The following is a 27,752-nucleotide window of genomic DNA, read 5'->3' on the forward strand; positions in this document are numbered from 1 at the left end:
AGCTGTATGAAATAAAATGCAATGAGATTAATTTACTAATAGTCACTACACCTCTCAAAAAACTTAGGCAGTAATCATATGAAAAATTTAATGATTTGTTCATAACATTCTAAAATTCACTGTGCTGTCCCTGTCCCCAACTAATGACCGTATTTCCAACCATCTCTTGGCATCATGAATCCTCACTGCACTGAGATGGTTCACCTCACAGTCAGATCTTGGCCATCCCCTACTATACAGGAAGCAAGCCAACTTTCACTATTGTAGGGAAACCGGTAAGGCCCAAAGCCACAGTTACTCAAATTTAATGAGTTCCAATAGCCCTTAGAGGAAAAATGTAGAAGGCTGGTTCTTCTTTAAAAGCCTGGACTTCATTTGATTACAACAATGAGTTATTCAGGTGCGATGACCAAAACAAAACTGCAGACAAGCCCCATAGTTTTTTGTTTTTTATAATTATTTATTCATCGAATGATTTACGGTGTGTACCACTACTCCAGTTGGGTAAACCACATTGAAGAATTTGACTGTAGGACTTTAGGTTCAGCCAAATATTTTCCATTATTTTTGTTCTGTAAAATACCAGACATTATCGTTAAGTTTTTAATGCTTCAGCCATGCTCAGAACAACTGCAGTGTAAGGATGACTTCAATTCACTCATGCCAAGTTAGAACAACAGGAACAGAAGTAATGAGCTACGAAGTCTCAAAGAATCAAAGAAGCTACCTTATGATGAAAACAGGTTCTGTTCCCCAAAAGCAAAGTGTTAAATTCTAAAATTCAGCCTACAATGTTCTCAAGAGACCAGAAAAAAATATTTTTAAAAAGTACCACACAAATACGCAATCTTCCATGATTTGTTTTGCATCTAAAATGGTACAAAGAAAAGGTTCAAAAATCTAGCAGTCAGAACTAACTTTTCCTAAAAGAAATCATTTCCCTTTCTATTCTTAGGTTTCAGGGTTAATCTGCACAGGTGGCACAAGGGAGAAAAACAATGGGATGGAAAAGGAAGAAGGGAGTTACAAGTGATTAAATGCAATGGAAAAAATTAACAAATGCTAAAGTTTTCAAAAAGTTTAATGCAGCCAACAAGGCGTATAAATTGTGTTCTGGCAGACAGTAACACCTGCTTTCTCTTACCAAAGAAAATGGCACATGTTTTACCGGAATTTGACAATTGAGAGTAAAGGGTACTGAGATTAGGCATCAGAGCACCAACTAAAACAACCCCCCCCCCCAAAATTGCCACTCAACTTGGAAAAGAGGAACTAGAACCAAGGTATAAAGGGGAGATTAAATATGTGTTCCTCAATCTCAAAAAATCCTTTAGGAGGAGTTCTGGCCAATTGTGAGCAACACATCACACCACCAAACCCCAGTCCCAGAATCTAAATTTACAATGACAGAAAAACACAGATAACTTCAACTGCATTTCTTACTATAGTCCAAAGTGCAGCTTGCAAGTATTCCTAATACAGAGGAGGCTTGTCCGTTTCAGGTAAAATGATAAGATTGATGTAATTCCTCCTGCTATAATATTCAAATAAAAATGATCCACTTTTACAAAAATTTAGAAATACCTTTCCTTTCATTCCTATAGTATGAAACTGACTTTAAATAAAGGTTTTATATATGATTGCAGAACTTTAGTTCACACCATCTCTAACATTCTATTCACATCCCACCCAGTCCACGAATATTATGGCTAACTTAGCAAAGTTTCTTCACATAAAGGTATTATTAAATGGCTGGAGAAATTGCAAACTTTAACAAAGTGCTGTGAGTAAATTACTGGAAAAATCCTTACATTGGATTTGCAATGGTCTTTTAAGGATAAAAATAGAAAGTAACTGATATTGGACTACAAATTTGCAAGGAAACATTTTTCACTGTCCTACTTGATATATATTATATAATAATATGATAGAATAAATTACAGTACCTGGCAGGCTGACATCAGTTCTTCATCTAAAAAAGACTATCATTCAGTTGAAGGTATTAAAAATGAAGATGAAACATGCTCTAAAACATAGTAGCTACAAGAGGTCTTATATTTACCCAAAAGAGAAATATAGTGGGGATTTTTATTTAGCTCTAACATCTAGAGAACCTCCATGCGATTCCATCTTTTCCAGAATGAGAATCCAAATAGCACTTTTTAAGAGAGGGACTGGAGAGTGGGTTTTGCTATTTAAGTTGTAATCACATTATAAGCAGATAAAAGACCTTTTCTTACCTGCCACCCATTCCAATGGAAACTGCACAAAGTAGGGCACTCATGAGAAATGTAAAGCATAACAGAAAGACTGGAATACCTACCCTCCCACTATCCATCTCCCTCTCATGAATACCAGAGGAAGCCCACTCTCAAAGTTCATGACCTCTCTACTTGAGGCCACCTTGAGTACAGTCTACATGTTTACATTTATCGCAAGTATAGTACCCTGCATGGGAAGCAGTACTTGTCTTAAAACCGGAGTTTAAACCTACAGGGTTAATCTGGGGGCAATTTAATATTTATTGCTACTTTTAGAGCACTAACACACACGAAGTGAATCCAATAAAGTTCTTTGTATTGATTCAATATTAATTGCATGACCATCATAGCACCTCTTAACATCACACAATCACCAGAATTTGCAACTGCCATGAAAACTAAAACCAGAGCACAGTTCGATAATTAGAAGTTGCACACTGTTACTATACAGAAACCAGGTGCATGATACAGTGCTGCTGTGCAAAAAAATGGAAGCCTGCAGATTTGACGAGGAAGCCAAATCGTGTGTTTTAGACAATTTTAGGAACCTGGCAATACTGTTGAAGCAAAATACTCAGCACAGCAGGAAATTTTTAGAAAAGCATTCTATAACCAAATAAACATCTGATATTTCCCTTCCCTTTGAGAATAAATACAGTTAAGGTCACTTTTAGCCTTGGAACGGATATATGTTTGCCTATGATGATCTTGCTAACGACTACACAATATCTCATGTCCTCTGCTAGGATTATAGTTTTAAGAAAGCCATAGTTACAAGAGGCATCTACTGTAAATACCTAGAACTTCCATTTATGGCAACCACTATAGAATTCACTTGTCTTAAACTGAACAAGGGAAGATGGCCTCATGTTTCCTTTGCAATAATAGTATATGTTGAGGATCAAGTGGCTTTCAAGCAGCATGGTGGGTGTGAAAATGTTTTCAGTTTAGATCATTCTGTTGCGTTTATGGGTTGGTGAGTCTGTAATGACATCGCCACACTGGGCTGAGGTACGCTTTCTAGTTCCACCATTGTCCAAGTGGAGTGCCATTTCTTCTGATATGAAAGTGTTCAAATCGACATCATGGAGTCCATTTCTCCTTCGACTAGCATTCGATCCACTGCTTACATGTGTAGGAGAGCCTGGGGTACTCGAACGCACGCTTATACTAGCCATTGCACCACTAAGACCTAGGAAGAAGAAAAAAGGTTTTAGAGTTGCTCAATTATTCAACCCCTTTGAAAGCAATCCACTTTACTTTCAATGTTCATAGTGTCAAAGGATGTCCATTTTCTTTGTAAGGGGTCCCCAGGGAGCAGGTAAGCTTTATTTTGGAAAGAGGAATTGTCTGGCTTTGCTATATGAGATGCTTTATTGATAATACTACCAATTTTTATAATATTGGGCAAGTACCGTGCTAGGTGTACAAACAGACTGTGAAATACTCCCATCTACTTCTTGGCTAGGTACATATGCAATTCACAGCTGAAGATAGAAGGCACCCGTTCTAAACAATTTTAATTATCAAAAGCCACCATTTTGACAGAGCCTCTGATGTGTCTGTGGGTGTAGGTTGAGTGTGGGTGTGTGTGCTCACATCAACATAGGGGAGCAGGCAATCATTTCCAGGCGTGAGGGGGTTTGTTCCAACACCCCCTCTAGATAAGGCAACTTTATAATTTATCATCCAAAACTACACTATCAAACCCCCCAAAAAGGCCACTACTATACATTATACTGGGAGATCAAGTACAAGATGAATCTGACCTACACAAACTGGGCTACCTGATCACCCAAGGTCTGGACTCTATTTGGGAGATATGCCCCCCCCCCCTTAGAACAGCCTAACTCATTATCACCTATAATTTTTTAGAGGAGCGAGGGCAACAATGGCATAAAAAATCCTGCTTCTTTGCTTGCCCCATAAATTATTAAATCCAGAATAGACCCAGCCTTCATGGCTTGAACACTCAATTCCTTACACTTGTGAACAGTTAAGGAAATCAACGTGTCCCCACTCCTAAATGTCCAGGATAAACCTGTAAAAGGAATGAGTGAGGCAAGGAAACATAAACCATAGTGCTGAATTAAAAAACCTAGTATCATCAACAGTGGACATTCTTTCTCATGAATTTCCCTTACGCTCTTCTAGCCTCACACAGGGATTTTGTTATAGCTTGATTAAATTTATATAACATGATCTAGTATAACCAGTGTTTCCAAAGAATAGGATTTAAAATAAGCTTAGAGGTTGGTTTCATAGGGGCCTGTTCTAATTTTATGCTCTGCAAATATGACTTAACTGTGAACATTAAACGTTGAAAAAGTATTCTGCTTCCTACCATTCCAATTCTATTAAATTCCCTTTGACATTGTTCTCACCCTACAAATACTGACCATTCTCAAACCCACAGCCTCAACCCATTTGCTGATTATGTTCACAGCCCACACCAGTCTTCTCAATTGCTCTAACCAACCTGTCCCCTCACTGCTCTCTCTATAAAAAATGCATCCAACCTTCCCACTGATGGCCAGAGGAAAGCTGAGTATGTCCCTTTGAAGCTCTAAATGCCTTTCCAAGACTGGCACCTATTAAAAAAATTAAATACAAACACTAATATTGGAGTACTTCCTGTATCTGGCACATTAAGTACTACTTTTCAATGTCATCCTCAAAATAATCATCCGCATTACCTCCATTTTGTACATGAAAAATCAAGACTAAGTAAGCCACCCAAGGTCACACAGCTAGTAAGAGGTGGGACTCAAATTCAATCAATTATAGCCCCTCCAAAGTCTAAATTATTTTTAATGAAAGTGGCTTTAGGGTCTAGGGCCTAGTATGCCTTAGGCTCCACTTCTTTGAACAGTTACTCTCCCCTCCTGCCTTCTTCACGTCTTCTTCCCCCATAAGACTGAATCCTAACTACCTGTATCACACAATTTCCAGTTCCTTAAAATAGCCGGGCCTTGCCTCCCTTCTAACATCTGCTCCCCGCTGATTCCTCCAGCACCTCCTCCCCTGAGTCCTTCTATCCTGGTTTTCCTACCTCCCCTGTTTAGTCTCTTGCTGGCTCCTCTTCCCTCCTGCTTCAAACTCTCCGCTCCCTGCTGTGTGGCCTTTGCAGGTGTCTCTTATGCCCAACAAGTTGGTATCACGCAGGCTGACCCCTTTGATTACCCATTTTCCCAAATCAGTGCTACAAAAGCAGGTATTTTTCCTCAGCTCAAAGTCCTATCCATTTTTCTAACTGCCCAGACATCTCAAACTTCACATTTTCATAAAGAATTTCACTCCTTCTTCCCTGGCCCAAACAGGTTTATTAAAAATAAATTTTAAAAAAGGGAAAGAAGCACTTCAGGCTCACTTTTCTGTAATAGCACAGTACAATCATTAGACTCCTCCTCGACAGTCTTTTCATCTCTACCTAATAAACTTAACATGGTATCTGGCACATAGCATTCACTGAATTCTGAAAAAATAATGTTTCAAAGTCCTATTCAGTATTTTAAAACCCACTTAAATACAAAGCTGTTTATTTACCTACCACCAAAAAATAAACTCAGGTAGCTCCCTTCACTTAAAGCTTTGCCATCAAGTTAACGCAGTCTATTCCCAAGCTGGCAATTTTTTAAGTTCTTCACCAAATCTGTAAACTCGAGAGCTGTGCCTTCCTAATATCAAAGCTCACAAGATACTAAAAGGGGTCCACATACCCCTTTTTCATACTTGTTTTATAATGCAGGATTCATAATTTGGACCTTCAGCCAAAAATTGGGCTATTCAGTAATTAAACTCAGGATGCCCTTTAGCATTTGAAACCACACACACACACAAAGAGAGAGAACACACCTCATGAAACCCCACCCCAATGCCCTTTGTAAGTTAGAAGGTTCCATGGCAGTAAGTTTTAACACCTAGTGACAAACACCCAAGACTCGTTAGTGATTCCATCAGAAGTGAACAAACATACCAACCGCCATTCTCCATTAAAAAGATGAGAGTAAACATTTGCGAGTAAATTTGAATTTGAAAATTCCCCAGTAACTTCTGTAAAATCACAATCTTTTGGGGGGGATATAGGACATGGGGTTTAGTTTGACAGCTAAAGTAAAATCACAATGTGCAGCATTTCCTACTTATTATCTATTCTCAACAGTAAAGTTTCTTTTCAAAGTTTAAGTATCTAATCTTCCCCAAAAAGACTTTTCAGGTGTAAAAAAAATTAAGATTAACAACCAAAAATATGTGCATTTTAAACAGCCCAAATTTTATTTAATAAACCAATGACAGCTACTAGAAGATGCTTTAGGAAACCTTACTAAGCCAATGAACAATCAGGCCTATACAAGTACAGAGAATCTAAACATGCTTCAGAACTAAAAATGAAGTTGTACAGCCCATGGGCAGACAACTTAATCTCTACCAAAAACACACTTTTCAAAAGGGCTATCGGAATATCAATTGACAAAGCAATAGAACAAGTAGTATGATTAGACAGAGAAGTCTCAATTTCTTAATACAAGATAAATTTTATCCGTATTAAAGTTTCTGCATTTTATTTTAAATGATTAGTGAAAGAGTGAGGAAAAAAAGATCAGGAGAATGTAACCATACTTTGGAGGAAAAAGAAAGCTCCCACTGGAGCTAAAACAAAGTTACAAGTCCAGGTTATAAGAATCTCAGTTACAGGGTAAATTGTTAAAAGTAGCACAAAACTATTATTCTCATGCCAAGTTCATGCTTAGTACAGTCAGGAAATCCTGTTTTGAACATTATATGTGATTCCAGCTTACCAACACATAGTCGTGTCACATACAGGCAGAGAAAGAGCAAATGTAGAACCAGTCCACCTCCTTCCTCCTCCACACAGCAGCCCCTGGCCTGGAAGCCCCGTCTACCCTCTCTACTTGCTTTCACCTCTGCACCCCACTCCACCCACCACCCCACCCCAAATCCCCCAGACTTATGAGAACACAGAGCTATCTCTTGAGAAGGCAGATTGTTAGTACTGTTGATCCGATCAGCACAGGTTCAGGACCCCCTGCAGATCTGCTCCACCAGTTTTCTCATCTCCAGTGGAAAGGGGGAATTTGACATCCACACAACTTGAACCAAGTGATTAACATCCTGCCTGAAGCCTAAGAAACTGGTATGCTCGCATTTGAAATGAATTGCACTATTCAAATGGATAGCAGCCCTCCCTTTTCACCAAATTGTGTTCTGAGGTTTTCATCAAGAAGCACTTGTGTGTAAATGTGGTGTTTTAAATGCACCAGGGGGAGATTCAATCATTGAAAAAGAAATTCTACTAGGAAGATTTCTGTTAAGTTGAAGTAGATACCACTCCCCACCCCAATCTGTAAATTGTAATACTGAACTTTTATTGAAGCAAAGCACACTAAATCAAACCAATTACAAAGATACATGTGTCAAACCGAGAAAACATTTTCAGTTATGCTCACAGCCCAAAATGCTTTCAATTTTTCAAAGACAGTTTTAATGCCATGGGGAAAATGCTCACGTTAAAATGAAAAAAGCAATATACAGTACCATATGATGCAGCATGATCTCCACTATAAAATAACTTTAATATTTATACATTTGGGGGAAAAAAAGTCTGGAAGAAAATTCACCAAACATTGAATTGTAGTTATCTTTGTATAGTTGGATAACAATATCTAAATTTTTACTTTTAGGAAATTTTCAAATTTTCCAAGAAATTAGTATTCATAAATCAGAAAACTAGTAAAAAAAATTAAACTCAAATGTTAAACTCTTATCATAACTACCAATGGATTTTTAAGTAAGTACCAGGTGAGTAAACTGGCTTTGAGGCATGGCTATGCTACACAAACTTCTTTATCACTTCAATGACCAAAAAATAAAAAGTCCAACAACATTTTATTACAAGTTCAAAACAGTTCTGTATCATTGATGTTTAAAGCTTTAGTTAAGCCCTACATCCCCCAGAAAGTTCAGCAGCTGACATGCAACCTCAAAATTTTTTCATCAAAAATTTTAATGCTATTTTAAATTGCCTTAATTGTTCTTGTTCTCAGAAGCTAGTCTGAACAAAGGGCATAATTTAAAAATTCTAGCCTTCAGAGAACTTTTGATTCAAGAATATCCTTTGAAATAATCACTTCAATCAATCAAGAAATGAGACAGCTTTGGTGCATTCATCTCTTATATCTTAATGTCCAAGTACTGTTTTTAAAACATTTTACTGCTAAATAACTCTTGATAGTTCTGTTATTCAGTAAGATGCAGACCACAACATTCAAATATTTATCAAGAATATACTTGTTCCACACACTGTTGCTAGGTATGTGGGCAAAAGGAAAGATTTTGAAAGGTGGATGGAAAGAAATGCCCCACAGGTCAGTTCCAATTAGTCCTCAGCAACAGAAAATTCAAAGGAGTTTATTTTATAACATACCAGCAGTTTAAGAACACTTAACCTATTTTTTGTGTTAAATTATCAAAATTTGTGTCTAAATATTTAGCTTTATAAATGAAAACAGGAAAGGGGCAGAGACAAAGAACCAAGCTACTTATTTGAACAACTACTTAAATTTCTTCTTAAATGGACTAGGACTTCATGTCTAAGAAATTTTACCAGGAAGATTTGTTCTCACCAAAATTTTTTAACTTCTACTATCACTCTAGAGCACTAGGCCAAAGAATAACAAAATAACAACAGCTGCAAAAAACCTGTGCTCAAAGAACAAAGAAAATCCTATTGTGGCTCAGGCTGCCAAGAATCACAGTTCTCCATAAACTCTACAGGAAGGTTACCAGTTCTATGTGTTGAGTATGACAAATTAGGAATTAGCCTTACATTTTTTCTAAGTAAAAGTTCTGTCTGACCTTATACCCTTGAAGATGACTTCAAATGATTCCATTTTTATTATAAGGCTCTACACCCAGTTTCACCCAGATCCTCAAAGTTGTCAAGCAACTTAAACTATTTAAGAGGGTATGGATCTTCACACAGCCCAGAGAAAGACTCTGCTAGGCAAAAAAAAAGGGGGGGGGGGGGCAGAAATGGAACCTATTAATTCCTAAGGCAATGGCACTGTCCCTCAATCCAAATGCCTAGGTTTATAAAACTTCAAACTGTCTAATGTAATTCTATTAAGCTAGAAACTCCCTTGACACTATTTGATTCACCTTTGTTTTTTAAGGTAGCCTCTGGCCCTTTATTTATTAAAAAAAAAAAAGATTTTAGTTAGAAATATCAATGTGTTGTTGCCTCTCGCAGAATGACAATATAGGCTTTATTTTTAAATGCCTACACCTTCAGCAGAAGGATTTTAGGTGCAGAAGTCAGGGTTTATAACTACATCCATTAAAAATGTTTTAAAAAGAGCTTTCAAACAAAAAAAAAAAAAAAAAAAACAAGGCTTTAGACTTCACTCAGCAGCTGTTTTAACTGACAAAATTCTTTAATAAAACAAATTTCCTTTTTAAAATTTTCCACCGTGACAGTAAAGGCAGGACTACTTAATATTTGCCCAAGTCCCTTTTAGAACTCACACTGGCAAATGCAGTAGCCCAATGTCTTTTTAAACTTGTTCTGATCATGAAACTAAAATTAAGCAAGGTGACACCCTAAAACCAAATGTCAGTAACAGCAATGGTTCCCCCACCAGACACCAGACCCTATTTGCTAGACGCCTTTGAGTTTGAACTAATGAATTTCATAGAGGCTCAATCCAGACCCAGAAGGGTTAGCTCCTTGCACAGCAGTCAAGAATGTTGTCAAAATGACTTCTGGAACTAAAACAGAGTGATTTTTCTGTTTGAAGCAGGGCCAGAAACCTACAAAGACCACCTATGAGATGATCTGAGTAAGAGTAAGAGCAAAGCTTTCAAAAAAATTATCAAATGAGTGAAATCTGACTTGGCATCCTGCTTCTTCCTCTTCCATCCAGGTCTCTTATCTTCCCTGCAGGATGGCATGTCCCATTCTTACTCTGGACCCTTTCACCAAAATCTCCATGATGACAAACAGAACTGAGAACAAAGACACCAGATTTCAAACTAAGACATTTCCAGACACAGCAGCACTAATTTGGGCTCCTAAGAATCTCTCTCCATACAACAGAAAGAGAACATCACCAGCCTCACTGGTTTTTATCAACAGGAAACAAGCTCAAGATCTGAGGAAGTAAAATAAGTAAACCGTAAATTTTAAGTTAACCCTCTCCCCCTCTGGAGTGATTCCACAATGTTAAAAAGCTACCCTTACCAAAAAAGGAGGAGGAAAGGTATCCTCAAAGGCCACTGTAGCTCCAGGTCTCTTTTATATCCAGGGGCAAAAAGAACATTCATAGGACTTAGAACTAACCCTAAGAGTAGATACTTTGGGTAGTTTCTCATTTACTATACCACCTTATATACAAAGTGCATCACCTTTCACAGAGGAGGAGACTGCCTTGGCAAGGCTAACCATATTGCCTAAAATCATACTAGGAAAGTAGCCTATATACAAAGCTTAAATACTCTTCCTACTAAAGTTAAGACAGAAATACAGCAGACCACAAGACATTCACCTGCAAGCCTACTTCCACATTCCCTTATGGGGAGAACACCAAAAAGATACAAAACTCATGTATTTTCTGACAGAGAAGAAAAGTAAGCCTGGAGACCTATACCATCCCACCCCCAAGCCCTACCAACGGAAGGTGGTAGAGAAACCACAAATGTGCAAACATAGAGACACACTGGTTAACAGCATGCATCTAAAAGCCAGACAAATCTATTCTACTACTAACTGATCTCTTCCATTTAGCCAAATAAGCCTTTCTTCATTGATAAAATGGCAACTACCCAAGGTAAATTGAGGATTAAAGTAGACCGTCCTTGGTGCCGACACCAAGTAAACACTAAATTAGTTATTGTGAATCATCCTCAGGCCCCACTCCAAGTTTCAGTTGTTCTAACTTTGTAGCATTCCTAAGGTACACCCATTACAGTGAGTGTACCCTTATAGTAGTCATCTAGAGATCTGTATCCTCACCTAGAGATCTGTATCCTCAACTCTTTCTAAAGGTTCTCTGCCCAAACTGTGCATCCAGTCACTTAACAGACTGCTGAGTCTACGGCCATACCACCCTGAACACGCCGGATTTCGTCTGATCTCGGAAGCTAAGCAGGGTCGGGCCTGGTTAGTACTTGGATGGGAGAACAGACTGCTGAATCAGTGTTAAAGCTCAGAATAATCTACACGAGGTTCGTTAAAACCAGAACCTGTAAGACAAGGCCCCTGCCCTAATGAAACAATGCTTAGAAACAATTCAATTGGGCGGGGGGGGGGGGGGGGGGGGGGGGGNGGGGCGGGGGAGATGTATAGTTCAGTTAAGGACAGAGAAAATGGAAACAACCGTTCAAAAATCTTTGTCACAGCAGAGACTCTTAATCAATCTGAAAGAATAAACAGGCAGAGTGATAAACCTTAAAAAAGAGAAGAGAGGTAGACATTCAATAGATTAAACAGTATGGCTAAGATACATTCCCTAAGGCTGAGACCAAGTCATAAAGGCCTTGCAATGTCAAGCTAAGTTCTGACCTCACCCTATAGGCCACAGGGAAACAAATTATTTTTTCAGTGAAGAGATCAAAAAGAACACTCCAACAGCCCCAGGAAATGTGGACTGGCAAATGGGTCAACTCAAGGTTGGGAAACAAGAGCAGCAAGATTATTCCTAGAGCCCAGAACTCAACTCCTCCAAAGAGCCTTCTCTGAACACATAGCCAGGCAGCACTAGATGTCCCTTTCTGTACCCAGAATATCTTAAACATGATGTTCAAGACATTACATTATTATCCAAGTATGTGTTGGCCTCAACAGAAAAGAAAGCATTCATTTATAATTTCCAGAGACTGCACAGAATCTGCCATGTACACATCTGCTATATGATTAAAAGAGGAAAAAAACATGTCCTTGCTGTAGTCTGGTCTAGAAGGAAGAGTCCAGTTTGACATCTGTGTGAGATAAAGGCCTATGGGACAAGAGTAGAGAGTCCACCAAAGACAATTGGGACCACACATATCTGATAGTCAGCAAAGAGATCTAAACTAGAAGTACAAATTTTGAAAATTAATAATGGCCTTTGGAGTGTTTTCAAGTTAGCCTAAGAAGAGAAGAAAAAGAAAATCTCTACAAGACAAAGTATAACTAAAAAAGGGATTATGAGAAAAACAGAGAACCACAAAAGGAGGTCCAGGTGATTTTAACCTGAATCTGTTTATATAAAAATGAGGTGATAGGTATCAATTCAGCACTCTGTAAATTTTCAATAATGTTCTTAAGACAAGGACCAAAAGGGCAAGAATGGAAATCAATTTACCATCTGCCTATGTTTCTTTGACTTCTGAGTTTAATGTCCAGATAACCAGATCTCAGACAGAAAGTGCCAAAAATAACCAGATCCCATGGACAGAAAGTGCCAAAATAAAGCAATGGATTATATTTGTTAAGCCTCAATAACCCTTGACATTTTTTAATTGAAACTCTGATAACCATTAACTGATGCCCTTTTGGTTGTAACTGTGAACTTAAGAGTAAAGGGGATGAGGGTATTGATCAGAGAATCTTACTCATTATCACATCCGAATCGCCAACATGAAATACTCTACAAGCATCTTACATCTGTCATTTTTACCTTATACATAAAATAAAGGATGTATTTTAGGTATACATAGGCACATTTGGTGCAGGTGGGAATTCAGAAGCTGACAAATAAAAAATTATAAAGGTAATTGTCCTCTTATAAAATGGGCAGAACATGTGTGGGGAAGAATAAATCAATGTGACCTCCTACACTAAAGTTTGCTTTGTTTATGAAACTCAAGAAGTCTGCCTCAATATACCAATTCTTTTCCTATATCCCCTCTTACACTCCTAAACTTCATGAATTTAAACTCTTCCCCCAATGTAGAACTCCGAGAACTTCATTTTGACCTCACATTTCACATATTTGGCTAAGCCAATTATATACCAAACCAAATTCTGATAAGTATGTGCCCTAATCAAGATGTTTTGAAAAACATTTTTAAAGATCTGAACAATTTTCACTTCAATTTACTATTCAATAAAACAGATCATGAGGACACTTTGTTACAAAGTTAGTCATTAACTGCATTACAATTTAGTTAACAATGCCCTACCATTAAAAATCACTCCAATTACTTTAAACACTCAAATCAAGCATTCCCAATACACTGATGTTCTCTAAAACCACTAGAGCACAAAACTCAGTATAATTTATGTTTCTGTATACTCTTTCAAGGGGCCCTATTACTTCACCACAATGCATGTAATTTTAACTGCATGAATTTGGTATATGAACCCTAGGAATAAGAGTACACAGAGTCTCCAATGTATTCTGGATTGGCCACTACTTGGTAAATTTATTGAAGACAAAGATTATTTTTCTATACAGCTTTGTAAGTAAACTTATTTAAACCCTCACAAATTAAACATAAATAAAATTATAGAGACACCCTTCCTAAAATTACATCATCATTGAAACTCCCAAAGTTCAGGAAAATATATAATCACAAGTTGAACAGATTCAATTTAGGAAAATGTATGGGAAGGTAGAGGATATAGTAGTTCTCCAGGGAAGGGGCTGGCTTGCCCTTTGTACAACGGGGCGAAAAGTAGGTTTACAGTTGTGAGTACATGAAACAGTTTATTCTTGTATTATTGTTTATTGTATTATTTTCCACACAAACAACTGCAAACCTACTTTGCCCACCCAAGTATACAACTGCATTAAAATTTAAAACAAGAATGGCATATGTTTTTTAAAACTATCTTCTAAAAGCACAGTATAGCATAATACAGAAAAAGACACTTTAACAAGAGAAGTGTGGAATGAGTCATAAATCCACTTGATAAAAGAAAAGCAGAATACTTAGGAAAAAACTACATCAAATATTACCATGCATTAAAATTAATCTGACAACTATGTGTACTTCCAGTAAATTTTCCAAACTTAAAGGTAAAAGATGTGAAACTCTTTAATTCAACAGGAACAGATCATTCTGTTACTTTGCCCGAGTTTCAAAAGTTCTGATGACATAACTATTTCACTGTATTAGAAAACAGCAAGCAGTCTTAAGTACTGCATCCATACATTATGGAGTTTCTTGCAATAAATGTGTCTGTATTTTTAACTTACAAAGTCACAATTAGGAGGGAAGAAAACCAACATGTTTTTAAACCCCATGTTCTGGTTTGAAGATAAAGAATCAAGGTTTGCCAGAGAACAAGAATCTATATAAGCATTAAGGATGCAGGATATAGAAGCCCTTTCTATATTTTTCCACTAGGTTACTTTGCTTTAGATAACCTAACACTATGGTCCAAATGTTAACTTTTAACAGGACTCATGACCTAATTCACTAATCACTGCTACATACTTAAGTCACTGGCACAATCCATATTTTCACCTTGGTTTCAATCAAGTCTTATTATTTTGTTCTTTTATTTTTACAGCAGTATAAAATGGTGTTCTAAAGAAGTATTTCTCCCAGTTATATTTGAAAGTCTGTATTAGAGAACAACAAGCAACAACAGACTCATTGACTACACAATCCAGGCTTCTCCAATAATACTTACACCCTTCAGCCAAGAATGCCTTTTTATGGCAGGTCTGGCCTATGGGGATGGTGACAGACCTGTTCTTTGACAGTCCTGACTATCAAAGCAAGGACCTAAGGGACAAAGGAAAGTCAATTCCATCGGTCCACTCCCACTGGGTCATCAACTCTCACCCTCTACAGGCACATGCAATAACTTAGGGTGTCAAAGGGAGTTCCCATGAGAGCTAGCCCAACAATTACCTGCCTTACTTGCCTGTCACTCACCAGGCTCCTCCAGGCAATCATTAATGTGGTAGAAGTCTTAAAAACACAAGAACTTCCGCTTTGACGCAGAAGAGTAAGAAAACATGTACAATATGAGTAAAGCATTAAATTCTAATCAATGCTGCAAAACACTGTGTTACTGTAAAATCAGTAAGCTCAAACTACCTTTCTTGAAAACATTTCTTAGAATGGGCTATCTAACATTCAAAAATTGTCCATATATGTTCTTAGCTTACATTCTATTTAAACATTTCTAGAGCAAATAGTTGCTAGAATAGACAAAAAACAGACAATATATCTGGAACTAAACCTAAATGTGAAAATGGATCCACAGGCACACTCTTAACCATGTTCCAAAAAAATATGTTTAAACGGCTTTACCATGCAGAGCTATGGCTTCCCGGAAGGGTTGCAAATCAGTCTCTACAGATGAGCTAGTTTCCGTTGAAGTAGCTCGGTTAGGGGACACTACAGTCAGTCTTGGGGGAGCTCTAGAGTTTCGTGGTGGAGGAACTTTCCCACACAGAAAGCTGATCAAATCTTCTCTACGAATAGTTCTTCTGCGCTTTTTAACCCAAGCCAACACATCCTTATTGCGTCGCTGATAGCCAATCTGAATTCCAATATCAAAACTTCGTTGATGGGTATCCACGCTTTCTGTTAGGGGAAAAAAAAAGATACATGATGATCAAAAGAGCCATGCTGAATTTTCTTCTAAAGAAAATCATTTTACTAGGTAACCAATATGAGTATCATGAAGTATGGGGCTTTCTTTAAAAAAGACTTATTTATCTATTGAACAGAGGGGAAGGGAGGGAGAAAGAGAGGGGATAAACATTAATGTGTGGTTGCCTCTCACACGCCCCCTACTGAGGACCTGGCTCACAACCCAGGCAAGTGCCTTGAGTGGGAATCAAATCTTTGGTTCACAGGCCAGTGTTTAATCCACTGAACCACACCAGCCAGGGTTAAGTATGAGGTTTTCTAAGTCAATAAGTAATCTATTAAACTGGATAGTATTTTGTTTGCATTTCAAATGTTACACCTAACATTTAATACGAATTTAAAATCAGTTAACACATCACATAATCCTAGAGCTTCTGCCTTGTCCTTAAAAAAAATTAAAGATAAAAAGAGACTATGCTTAGCCAAATTTCTATTTTTCAAGCGCTGTTCCCTTAAAAAGCTTGCTATAATAATCTGATTAAAATGAACTTGTTTAATAATGCTAACGATGGGTAAATTAAGTGTCTATTATTACTGTGCATATTCAGCTTCACTGGAGAAAAATACAATCATCTTGAGAGCGATACTACTGTCCCCTTATTGCATATGAAGAAGCAGGTATTGAGCACTGAGTAATAACTTCACTAGGGCCACAAAATATGTACAAGGGCTAGAGTTTTGCTTGAGTCTGTTATTCTTATCCACTAAAGTTATAGTGATCTCCTTCAGAAAATAGTGAATTCTCATAAATCTTAAATAGGAACATCCCACCATTCAACAGATGACTAAATACTGCATTTCACTCAGGCCACACTCACCAACAGCATTCACCAAGTTATTTTGGAAATGCACTTCTACTGAAAGGTTTAGCCCTGGTTTGGGGGAACAAACTAAAGTAGCAAACATTTTAGAAATAAGGGAAATTTCATTCTGATTAACTACTCAACAAAATCTAGCAACTCAGTAGAAACAAAAAAAGCTTCATTCATTTCCCTAGGTATATTCTCACTCTGCTTCCAGTTCCCAACAGTTTTCCATAACTCCTAACCATTCCAACCCCAAAAGACTTGGCCTTAAAATCTCTGGCTTCCCAGGCTCCATGTAGATACTCCTTCATATACACCAACCCCAAGTTTTCAGTAAAACAATTCCTGCCTTTAGTGGTTTTATACAGTTGAAATTTAAATCACTGTAATTCTTTAAGATTTTATTTATTCATTTTTAGACAGGGAGGGAGAGAAACATCTATTGGTTGCCTCCTACCCATGCTACAACTGTGGACTGAACCTGCAACCAAGAGATATGTGCAGATGAAAATCAACAGTGGATCTTTCACTTTGCCCGACAGCACCCAACTAACTGAGCCACACTGATCAGAGCTGCAAATTATTTTTAGTTGAGCTGCTAAACCATTAGAAAATCACCAATATACCTTTAACAGAATTAAAGATAGTTCCTTTATCCCTGAACCTTTTGCAAAAGCTACAATTCTTGTGTAACAATGAATCACCACCTATTACTTTTTCTAGCCTTGAATTTTTTAAAAATTCTTTGTCTGCTACAAAGGTACTCTGAAAGGAGCAATGATTAATGACAAGTTGTATCCCCAGAAAGAAAAACAAGAATCAAGACATCACTGGCTCCCAAGCTGCATAAATTTGTATTATTTAAAAATATGGCAGAGAGCAACACAAGCAGAACATTATTACAAGAGCTATTCCTCAGCAGATGATCAGACCTTATTACTAAAAGAGAAATGTAAGTTGTCCATGGAAGCACTCTTAAAAATACTAAACTCCATCACAATGTTAACAAAGTAGGTTATTCTGATTTTATAGATAAAATAACCAGCTCAGGAATATAGTAATTTCTCCAGTATCTCACTACCAGAATAAATAACCAAGTTACGTGAATCAATGACTTCTGAGTTCCCATTTCACATAAACAAAGGAAGCATGAATTCTATTTTAAAGACATATGTCATGAAGAGGACAATACAGCACTTTTCCACCTCTCAGTCATAAAGGCTTAGATGAAGCTAGCCTGAATGGCATAGATAAACTCTAAGGTGACTTTGTCAAGCTATAGCTAGACCTTAAGTGGTCTGAAGAACTGGCAACATGATAAAAGAAATCAAGTCATCAAGAAAACCAAGCCCATCCTGTGGGACTGACCATGGAAAGGAGAAAAGTAAAATGTATGAATCTAGAAGCAATCAGGTTTCCACGAACCTGCCCTACACCTTCTAAGAACTGTTGTTATCAAGCTCGTAACTAGAGAGTAAGTCATTCTCTTTCCAGTAAGAATGACTAATAAAATTTCATTATTCAAGAAGCAAATCAAGTAGGCCCAGAACTGGAAATACACTATAGAGCGAAGCTAAACCTGATACAAACCTCCAGAGTCAAAGGTAAGAAGAGGTTCCGTAAGGTGGTGATTTAAGGAAACTAACAAGCCACAGAAGGAAGGCCTTAACAAAATTTAGGTTTGTTCTTATTGAGGACACAAGGAAGTTGCAAAAGTTAGATTCCCAAGAGGCTGATGATTTAACCACAGATTTTAACAAAGTTGATAAACTCAATATTCACTGGTTTAAATGAGTTACATAATTTTAAATTGTATGGCACTGACGAATCATTTCACCTCAAAAATTCTGCGCAAGTCTCAGTACCAGAACCAACCAAAGGCACACTAAAATTTAGGCATTTTGTAAGCACTGACTTTTACATACTAGAAAGTACAGTAGAAGAAAAGCAGATATAACACTTAAGGTCTTCGGGTAAATGCTTTTGCACTGCCTGGGCATAACTTGGTTTCATACCATTAACAGCATATCCTGAAAGCCAAACGCAATTAACTTTACCACCCAGATTAATTTGATCTCAGTTATGCCACTGAAGAGAAAAATCTCATGTTACATTTAAAATATAGTCCTATTTTTAGGACTTTAACACTTTGAATACATCTGAACCCTAACAACAGACACACAAATCTAGAAGTGCAATACACAAAGAGTAGGGGACAGTCTTGGGCCCAACACTATCTTACTAACACCAAAGTCACTGTGGGAAAGGGCCATAAGCTTGAAGGTTAGGCGAACCCCCAAAACATCACAAAACGTCAATCTAACCTTTAATAACACATTCATTTCCTCACTCAAGAAATGATGGTTCAAGTCAGTCACAGTAGACATCCCATGTTTCATATATACATATTTTTAATTCTTTTTTTAAAAGATTTTTTTTATTTATTTATCTTAGAGGGGAAGGGAAGGGAAGGAGAGGGATAGTTGCCTCTAGTGCATCCCCTTCCGGGAACTGACCTGCAACCCAGGCACGTGCCCTAACTGGGAATTGAACCATGATCCTTTGGTTCTCAGGCCCACGCTCAATCCAACGAGCTACACCAGCCAGGGCTCCATGTTTTATATTTTTAAAAAATGTTTTTAGGTAAGTAGCTGAAATTTAATTCACAAAATTTTTAGAAGTCTAATCATCCCACCACTGGTAGGGGGCACTTGGCAAATAATCATCATTTCTGAGGTCAAGACCAAATGCAAAATTTGGTCTTGATACAGACAGAATTAATTAGATTTCACTATCTATACTTTTCCAGATACTCATAAACCCTGTACAAACCAGCCAGCCAGAGCAGATATCCCAATTTCATAAACAAGGAACTGAAAATGAGGTTCAAGGGCCTTACCCAAAGTTGGAGTAAGTGGCAGTAATAGCTGGATAAGTGGAAAAGAAATACCTTCTGTAAAAGGTAAAGTCAATTCCCATTCTCTTAGAGGATTTACAAACCAGAAGAGCACACCACTGTATCAAAGTAACTTCTAAGAAACACTAATGACTACAAAGTATTTGAACTTAAGAATTGAGCCTATACTAACCAACCCAGTCTGCCATGGGGGTGGGGGGGAATATATATATTTAAAATGTTTCATTAGAAACAAAGTTCTGAGTGATACCTAAAATAAAATGGCTTTTCAATTTTTTGAGAAAATAACTATGTATTCCCTTAATGAGGTAGTATCCACTAGGCATTAACTTCTAGCTATTTAGATATTTACTTAATCTTTACCTTCCACATAAAACAAATGACAGGAACCAAGGAAGAATCATTGCAGCCACAGCTGTGTGGCATCCAATCCTCCTTCCTTTCCTAAAGACCCTCCAAGTTTTTGTTTGGACAGCTCTGGGGGAAGCTTCTGTTGAACATTTGGTCAAGGGGTGGAACATCTGGCTTAGTCCTAAAATTAATCTGCACAACCCAAAACCATGATTGTGATACTGGTTCTAAGTTATTATGTGACCCAATTCTGGCCAAGAAACTATAGAAGTCATTTACTAGTAGCTTCTGGGAAAAAAGGTTTCCCCATCTCTTCTAAATTTCATTAAGTGGCGTAAACTGCCAACATAATGAAATAAGCCTGAAGACAAACCTCAAGCATGCCTGTGTGAGCAGATTAAGGGTGAAGAGCTGTAGAGACATGGAGCCTGAGCCACTGAATTCAGTTGACCTCACCCTCACCTGCAAATTAGAGTCAATCCATGTCCCACACCACCGAAGCGAGCCTAATTTGTAATTTTCTGGTATTTGTAGCCAGAACATCCTTTTTACAGAGAAGTTACACATTGGAAAATGATTGTCTTCTATAAAAACTTAAAAGACAAAATCTTAAAACAGTACCAGGAATAACTGAAGATACTACTGTTCCTCGTAAGTTTAATACAATTTAAGACAGGGTTTCTAATCGTGATCCATACTAAGGCATACAAAGTCTCCAAGTTCATCTAATAGTTTTTTGCAGCCAGGGGAGTCATAAACAAACCCCAGACATTTTAAGGAGCTGAAATCCCAATAGCTGTCTCTCTGTCTCACTCACCATTTGGCCCACAAATTTTCAGTATGTTCAGTTTACTTTCAGCTTATATAAAAGTCCAAAATGGCCCAATGAAGTGAGACATTATTATAAACAATTTGGCAACAAGATATCTCAAAAATAAGAACTTAAATGCATCATACTATTTTTTGCATGTGAAGATTTTATTTACATGTGACCCTTTTAGGGGAAAATGAGGAAGAAAGGTACATACCAAAACTTATTTCAACACAAGAAGAGAAAGTGTAGACCAAAAAACTAGAATTATGTTTCTTTACTTTTCAGTACTGCCTACAGGTATAAATCTGTGAAAAAGAAAACGACCACCAACAGTCAACCCTAACACTTGAATACTCAATATACGCCAGCACTAAAATAAAGAGCTTATACTAAGTTATGGATACTAACCTCCACTTAGAGTAAAGAAAATAAAGGAGGACAGTGGTGGGAAAAAGAAATCTTGCTCCATTATCTGTTTCCAGGACCTTTAAACTGTGTTGCAATTAAAATCTAAATAAATTCTAAACTCAGATAAGCCAGCAGTAGACTCCATAAGGATGTTGGCTTTCTGTATGCACTACTGGTATACAAACGTGCCCTGGGGCAAATGCTGTTCACTGATAGACCAAAACATCTTTAATACAAACCTTTATTAGCAAACAATATGAAGAGAAAGCTCTCAATATGTGATAGAACTCAGCATTCAATTCAAAGTTTCAGAAGCAGTTTTAAAATGTAAAGGGACAAACAAATGAGGCGTGTCATTTAAAAATGGCTCTACAGGGTGGGATCAAATACTGGCTTACAGGGGCTGAAGAGAGCTAAGGCACCCACCTCGATCTGACCTTGTGAGGCTCCCTAGGGTGGCCTTGTCCTAGAGGACAACCAGTCCAACCTCTCTACTGAGCAAGTAGCCCCAAGCAGGAGGAATTTGAACTAGATAAGGAGAATACGTATTTTCGTAAAGAAGAGTCAAGAAACAGAGACTGGAAACCTGTCACCCAAGGAAATGTGGCAGGTGGATGGTAGATTTAAGAAGCAACACAGGCTTGGCCAAATATTTCCCAGGTAAGCATCAACCTGGGCTAGATTAAAATGACCTCGGTAACTTTTCACTCCCTTCTTTAGTGGTAGACATCAAAAAATGTATTAGACTAAGTGAGGGAGACACAACATGACTAAATACACAGAAACAATAACCAGCAATCAAGATTTTTCTTCCCCTCTCCAAAAAAAGATGTCAAAATCTAGCTCTACTTTTTGAGGTACAAAAAACCACTCACTCCATTTTGTTGAGTTCTGTCCACACTGAGGGGATATGCCAAAGGACTCTCCTCCAAATCCTTCCAGCTACATTCCTACCCAAACAACTGAATGGATGTTCAATTTTCAGAAGGCCACAGGTAATCAAAAGAGGCCCTTCTGAACTTGTACCTCAATTCTGACCTTCCAATGAGCTCATTTTAGAGATTATGAAGAGGTTGGTGAATGTGCCAAGCTATCCCCAGGCTGCAAAATGAGCCACTTTTAGCTTGCTACATTAAATGCTTAATTATGCAAAATAGGAACACTGCCCACTTAAAGGGATTCTCCCAAATATTCCCACTGTAAATTACATTTAAATATTAATCAGAACTGTAAACATTCTGATCTATACTTATCACCACTTAATGCTGCATACACTTGTGACACTGCCCTGCCACTTTTGATTCTATTTAAGATACCCAATCATTCCTGTAGTTGAAAACTGTGTTCTCTGAAGACCACACCATGAAAAGGAGGAAGAAATTAACTGCAGAGCACTATGGATACTCTCCCTGAATTAGGTAAAAAAAAAAAAAATAATGTTGCTACACTATCAAATTCCACAAGGTACAATTTACCTTTTCTACCACGTAAACATACTTTTAACAACAACAAAAATACAAAGTAAGAGTAGTTCAACCTAACAATCCAGCATTTTCAATAATGAAAGACTGTGATGTTTAAAAAGAACCAGAATGTCTCACCTTACATTTCCTGAACTAAGAAAACTAGTGAATTTTAAGCAGCATTTTCAAATCAAGTAAACAAATTTAAGATTTCGAAGCTCAGCTTCTGAGTCCATCTTCTTATACAAAGAATCAGCACTACAAAAAACTGCCAACTTTAGTCCTAAACCAGTAACAATCCTGTAGTCAACAGCACCAAAAACCGACCCAAAAAGCCACAGCACATTCCTATTTTTGTATGACCTAGGCAGTCTGGCACAGAGAAGACACTAAAAATGTGTTGCCTTCCCCTTTAAGCAATCAAGTACAACAAGCAAATGAATAATCCATGCTACTCAGCAAAAGGAAAAGGGCCATGAGCTAGTTATTAATGCATATATTATGAAACTAAATGGATCACTTTTAGAAACATGGGAAGGGGTAAGAAGCCACACACAAAAAGCTACATACTGTAAAATTGTTTATGGAACTATGAAAACGAGAAAAAACATATACAGCAATCATATCAGTAACTGCTAAAGGTTAGGGTGGGAAGATATGGTTTATTTAACAGCAGGTGTCTGTCAAACTCAAGCCCCCATCTTAGAAGGGCAATTTTACTTCATGGAAGTTATACTACAAGATATGAGTATATTACACTCAGAAACCGGTGTAAAAAAACAGTTCTATGTTGCATTTCAAAATTCCCTGTCTGGATGAAACCAAGAGCCATTGCAAGAATGCACAAGACTCTCAAAAGCCCTGATAGATGTTAAAGCAAACTACTCACGAGTCAAAATTTCAGGAACTCAGCCACAGAAAATCAAAGCTGGTCACTGGGACACCATTTAATTATGTTTCCCTTTTCTTGGTAAGCCTGGACCATTAGTTCCTCATTCCTTAAAATTCATGTTCTACTCACCAGTTTCAGTTTATGTTCAGTATGAAATTACTGTCCCCCCAAAATGCAAATTCTAACCAAGAAATTTCACAGTAAAGGTATTTTTCTTGTAGAATGCTACCATCAATTGCACATTCTTACACAAGTCTCTAAGAATCAAGTCACTCCACAGCCTATTTTAGTAATTTTGAAATGTACCAAGTTCTATTATTGTTAGCAGCAGCTTCTTTCTAACAGCTTCTGAAAGCACTTGACTTTGTATTTACTAAGATTAACAAATTCAAATCCTTTTTCCACAGAAACCTTGCCACACCAAAAGGTCAAACCCAAGTTTCCAAATTTTTAAAATCACTACTGAACAAAATCTCAACCCATTGTCACTAAGAGGCACAATGGGCAAGAAATGTTTCCTTAACGTATTTTTATGTTATCTTAAAGATAAATTAACTCCAGAAAGACACTACCATAAAACAAAACTCTGTAATTCACGCTTAGATCACACATTTCCTGCCAACAATGTGCAAGCACATATAAAGTAGTTTTTAAAACAAATACTTGTAGTTGCTAGGGAAGAGCAGCACAGTAACGCGGGCACAGATTACCCCAATTAGCTATTTTTCAACGCACTTACATGCTCTGAATTATCATGCTCAACACTGCTTCTCTCAAGATTCTTTTCCACAAATCGTGTACAAGTCTTCCCACCCCCCTACCTCGCTGTGACACAAAACCATAAACTCTCTTCCCTTGGGTGCTTCTCCCAAAAAGAAGTTCCTCTTACCTAGTTCAGTTCAGGGCTTCTAGACCTCGGCACTATTGACATTTGGGGCGTGGAGATGAGGGAACCATCTTGCGCGGCACAACATAAGCAGAGCCCCTTCTCAGTAATGACATACAAAAACGCTCTCTAGATATTGCCAAAAGTACCCGAGAGCTTGAGGAAGTCAAAATCGCCCCCAGCTGAAAATCACTGGTCTAGGTAGATAGATCACCTCCGGAGTTTCCAAGTTGCAAAATGTTCAGAATTAATGGTTAGATTCAGGAACAGAAAACACTCCAGCAACCTGGGTCCAGGTAGAGGTGACCAATACAATTGGAACGCGGGACTTAAACCCTGACGCAGGGTGCCCTTCCCCTTAATCCGCAATGTAGCAAGGTTATCTTTACCTTTGTAGAGGTTGGTGACGGCGGTGGCTGCGTTTTGGAAAGGGACCCAGAGAGAAAGTCCTGGCTGCTGACACACTCGGTCTGAAACAGTGGTAGAAAAAAAATTTATTTGCGCGTCAATCACTCAAGAACGGCCATATTAGGTTTCGCCATTTTGTTCAAGGGTTTCGGGATCCCACACTGACTAGGAAGAAAGCAAGAAAGGGGTTTCGGCGGAGTAAGGGGCTGCCGCGGGGGAAGGGGCTGCCGCGGGGCTCGGAGGCACGTAAGGAGAGCGAGCTGCGGCGCAGGGAGGTGCCCCCTCTCAGTCCCCGCCCCGAGGCCGGCTTCAGGCACAATAGGCAGGGCCCTGCTGCTTCCCTTCGCCATTTTGTGACTAGGGGCTCCTCCCCTGCCCTCTCCGGCCCGGGGGCGTCCGGCTGTCGGGCCTTAGAAGCGAACGAACTCCTCCGGGCCGGCCCCCAAAGACGACATCCCCCGAGACAACCCCGGGGTTCCCCAGAGGCCCCGCTCGCCGCGCCGCCATCTTGTGAGGAGGGGGCGGCGGGGCGGTGGCCGGAGCCCCGCAAGCCGCCCCGGGGCTCTCGGCCGAGGGTCAGGCCCGAGGCGGAGGCGGCAAGATGGCGGCGGCGGCCCTCACCTTTGTAGAGTTGGGCCACGGCGGTGGCCGAATTCTGGAAAAGGTGCCACAGCTTCTGCTGCTTGTGCTCGGGCTGCGCCTCGGCCGCCGCCTCCTCCTGCAGCTCCGGGGATAGCTGCTCGTCCTGCTCGGCCTCGGCCAAGCACTGCCGCTCCCACTTGGAGAACCAGTGCTCGGGCCCGTGCTCCTGGATCTCCGCCTCGCCCTCTTCCTTCCGCTCCTCCATCCTTCGCGGCCTCCCGCGGCCTCGCCGCCGCCGCCGCCGCGTCCTCCTCAGGCTAGTCTCCCGCGGGAGCGTCGTCGTCGAGGGGCCTGGCGGCGGGGCCCAGCGGCCAGCGGCGCTGCTCGCGGCTGCCCAGGCCTCCTGCTGCCCGACTGCCTCCGAGCCCCGCCCCGCAGCCCCACGCAGCCCGGGACGACCCCCGCCCCGGGCCTCCCCACCCCTGAGCCCCGCCTAAGTTCGCTGCGGGCCGGATGACCGCGGCCGCCGCTAGCCTCTAAGGTCCGAGCCCGTCTACCGCCGCCCCATGGCGCAGCGGCCCTCCCCGCCTAGGGCCGCCGCCGCCGCCGTCTACCAAGCCCGCCCCACAGCCCTGCCGGCACCACCGAGCCCACACCGAAGACTGAAAAACGTCGTCGCCGCCGCCGTCTACGCCTCTGCGGCTGCTGGTCCCCGCCCTCCCCCGCCCACAGGCTGACTGAGGAAGCACCGCCCACTCAGGCTGGTTCTCTTGTCTGATTGGGGTGCTTCTGCTCCAAAAGATCTCATTGGTACGGCCTGACCGGTTCCGCGTACCGGCGTCTAAATGTTGCGCGGTAATTGGTTCCTCGGCTTGTCTCTTTGACATAACCAATGGGCGGGAGGGCTGGAGAGAGTGAATGTCAGGAAGGATGAAGTCGTAGAAAAAGGGGGAGGGGCTGACAGTGGTGGCAGCCAGCCAACCAACCCAACCCCCCCCCCCACCCCCGGCCACCAATCACGAAAATAAGTGCGCAAGCGCACTTGCTGGTTGCCCCTTCCGCCCCTGCTGGGCTCCGGGAGTCACCTGACTCCCGGCCTAGTGCGGCCAACTTCGGCGGGCTCGGACCCTGCTGGAGCTTCAGGGCTCCAGCAGGCGCAAAATCAATTCGTGCCACAGCGCCGCGGGATGGAGGGATGTTGCAGTTGATCGCCTGCCTAATCCTGCCCCCTGGGCTTCCAAAAGGAGGAGGAAAGTGGGCAAATTGAATAGAACTAGAGTCCAAGTGTGCAAAGTGCATCTATTTCAGTGTTCCATTTCTTAGATTGCATCTCTGAGGCAAATTGAGCCTCAGAGCCAAAACAAAAACTTTTAAGTTACAGTCCAGCGAGCCCTTCCTGTTGCCTGCCGGGCTGCCCGGACGCACAGAGATTGTCAAGGGCAGTGCCTTGGGAGGGACTCTATCCCTCCCCTTGAGGACACTGGACTCGACCGCAGCTGACGCCCAGCCGACCTGCGAAACCGAGAATAAACTGGAACGAGAGGGTGCTGAGGACCGGGCAAATCTGCGCCTTCGGGAGCTCGGCAGCCCCCCTCACCTGTCCCTAAATGCACATTCTTGGGCCACGTGCGGCCATCAGCGTCACGCGCCACCCTCAGCCTCCTGGTGCCGGAACTTGCTCGGCCAAGCCAAGTGGGAGGCCCCGCTTACAGGGGGAAAATTCTGTGCTGGCCTTTCTTTTAACCCTTCGTGTGCCATCGCCCTGTCACCCCTGCAGCAGATAGGGTATGTGCGTTCGCAGCGGACCAGGTGTGGGGCTGCGTGCCGGCGTCACCGAACAAGGGCTTTCCCTGGAATTTAAGTTTTGGAGAGGAAGCAGTCGAGTAAATGGGCTTTGATCGCCCAGATGGCAAAACTGGTCCTCTAGATTACACACTGGCAGCGGGGCAGTGAGCCATTGGGGGCTTCCAGAAGTCAGCCTAAAGCACGAACTCCCACTAACTGCCAGATTACGTTCCTCCAAATTCAGCTTTAATGCCACCAATTTATCTAAGAAATGGAACACTGAAATAAACAGACGCACTTTGCACACAGCTTTAACTGCCACGTCTGGAATAAAATCTGACCTCACAAAAAAACGCCAAGTCCCTGCAGAACTCGGCCCCCACCTCTGTTTTCCTGTCGTCAGTTTCTGCTGCTCAGCCGTAGGCCTGCTTTCTGTTCTATGGGACACTGGGCTCTTTTCTGCTTCAGGTCCTTTGCCCTAGCAGTTCCCTCTCTGAAATCTCTTCCTCCTCCTCCTAGCCCTCCTCCCTCTCCCTGTCCTCCTCCTATCAGTTCTCTCTCTGGA

The 27,752-nt window shown here is 40.3% G+C and overlaps 1 protein-coding gene and 1 long non-coding RNA gene across 2 annotated transcripts; one reads left to right on the forward strand and one right to left on the reverse strand.

Moving 5' to 3' along the window:
• Positions 1-439: 439 nt before the first annotated feature.
• HAPSTR1 (HUWE1 associated protein modifying stress responses) lies at positions 440-26,087 on the reverse strand. Its single transcript, XM_037068999.1, has 4 exons — positions 25,442-26,087; positions 24,802-24,882; positions 15,531-15,806; positions 440-3,453 (listed from the first exon to the last, which is right to left on the reverse strand). The coding sequence occupies exons 1-4, from the start codon at positions 25,665-25,667 to the stop codon at positions 3,209-3,211; spliced, it is 828 nt and encodes a 275-aa protein (XP_036924894.1). The 5' UTR covers positions 25,668-26,087; the 3' UTR covers positions 440-3,208.
• Positions 10,913-11,582, forward strand: LOC119002912 (uncharacterized). Its single transcript, XR_005069836.1, has 2 exons — positions 10,913-11,369; positions 11,464-11,582. It is a non-coding gene; the product is annotated as an uncharacterized LOC119002912 (long non-coding RNA).
• Positions 26,088-27,752: the final 1,665 nt, after the last annotated feature.

Source organism: Sturnira hondurensis, unplaced genomic scaffold, assembly GCF_014824575.4.
Source record: "Sturnira hondurensis isolate 20B ecotype Veracruz unplaced genomic scaffold, ASM1482457v3 Scaffold0018337, whole genome shotgun sequence".
Taxonomy (NCBI): Eukaryota; Metazoa; Chordata; class Mammalia; order Chiroptera; family Phyllostomidae; genus Sturnira; species Sturnira hondurensis.

Coding starts and splice junctions, on each gene's coding strand:
- HAPSTR1 (XM_037068999.1), bottom strand. CDS start 25,667: ATGGAGGAGCGGAAGGAAGAGGGCGAGGCGGAGATCCAGGAGCACGGG. Junction 24,883..25,441: donor CGTGGCCCAACTCTACAAAG/GTGAGGGCCGCC, acceptor CCACTGTTTCAG/ACCGAGTGTGTCAGCAGCCA. Junction 15,807..24,801: donor CGTCACCAACCTCTACAAAG/GTAAAGATAACC, acceptor TTCCCCTAACAG/AAAGCGTGGATACCCATCAA.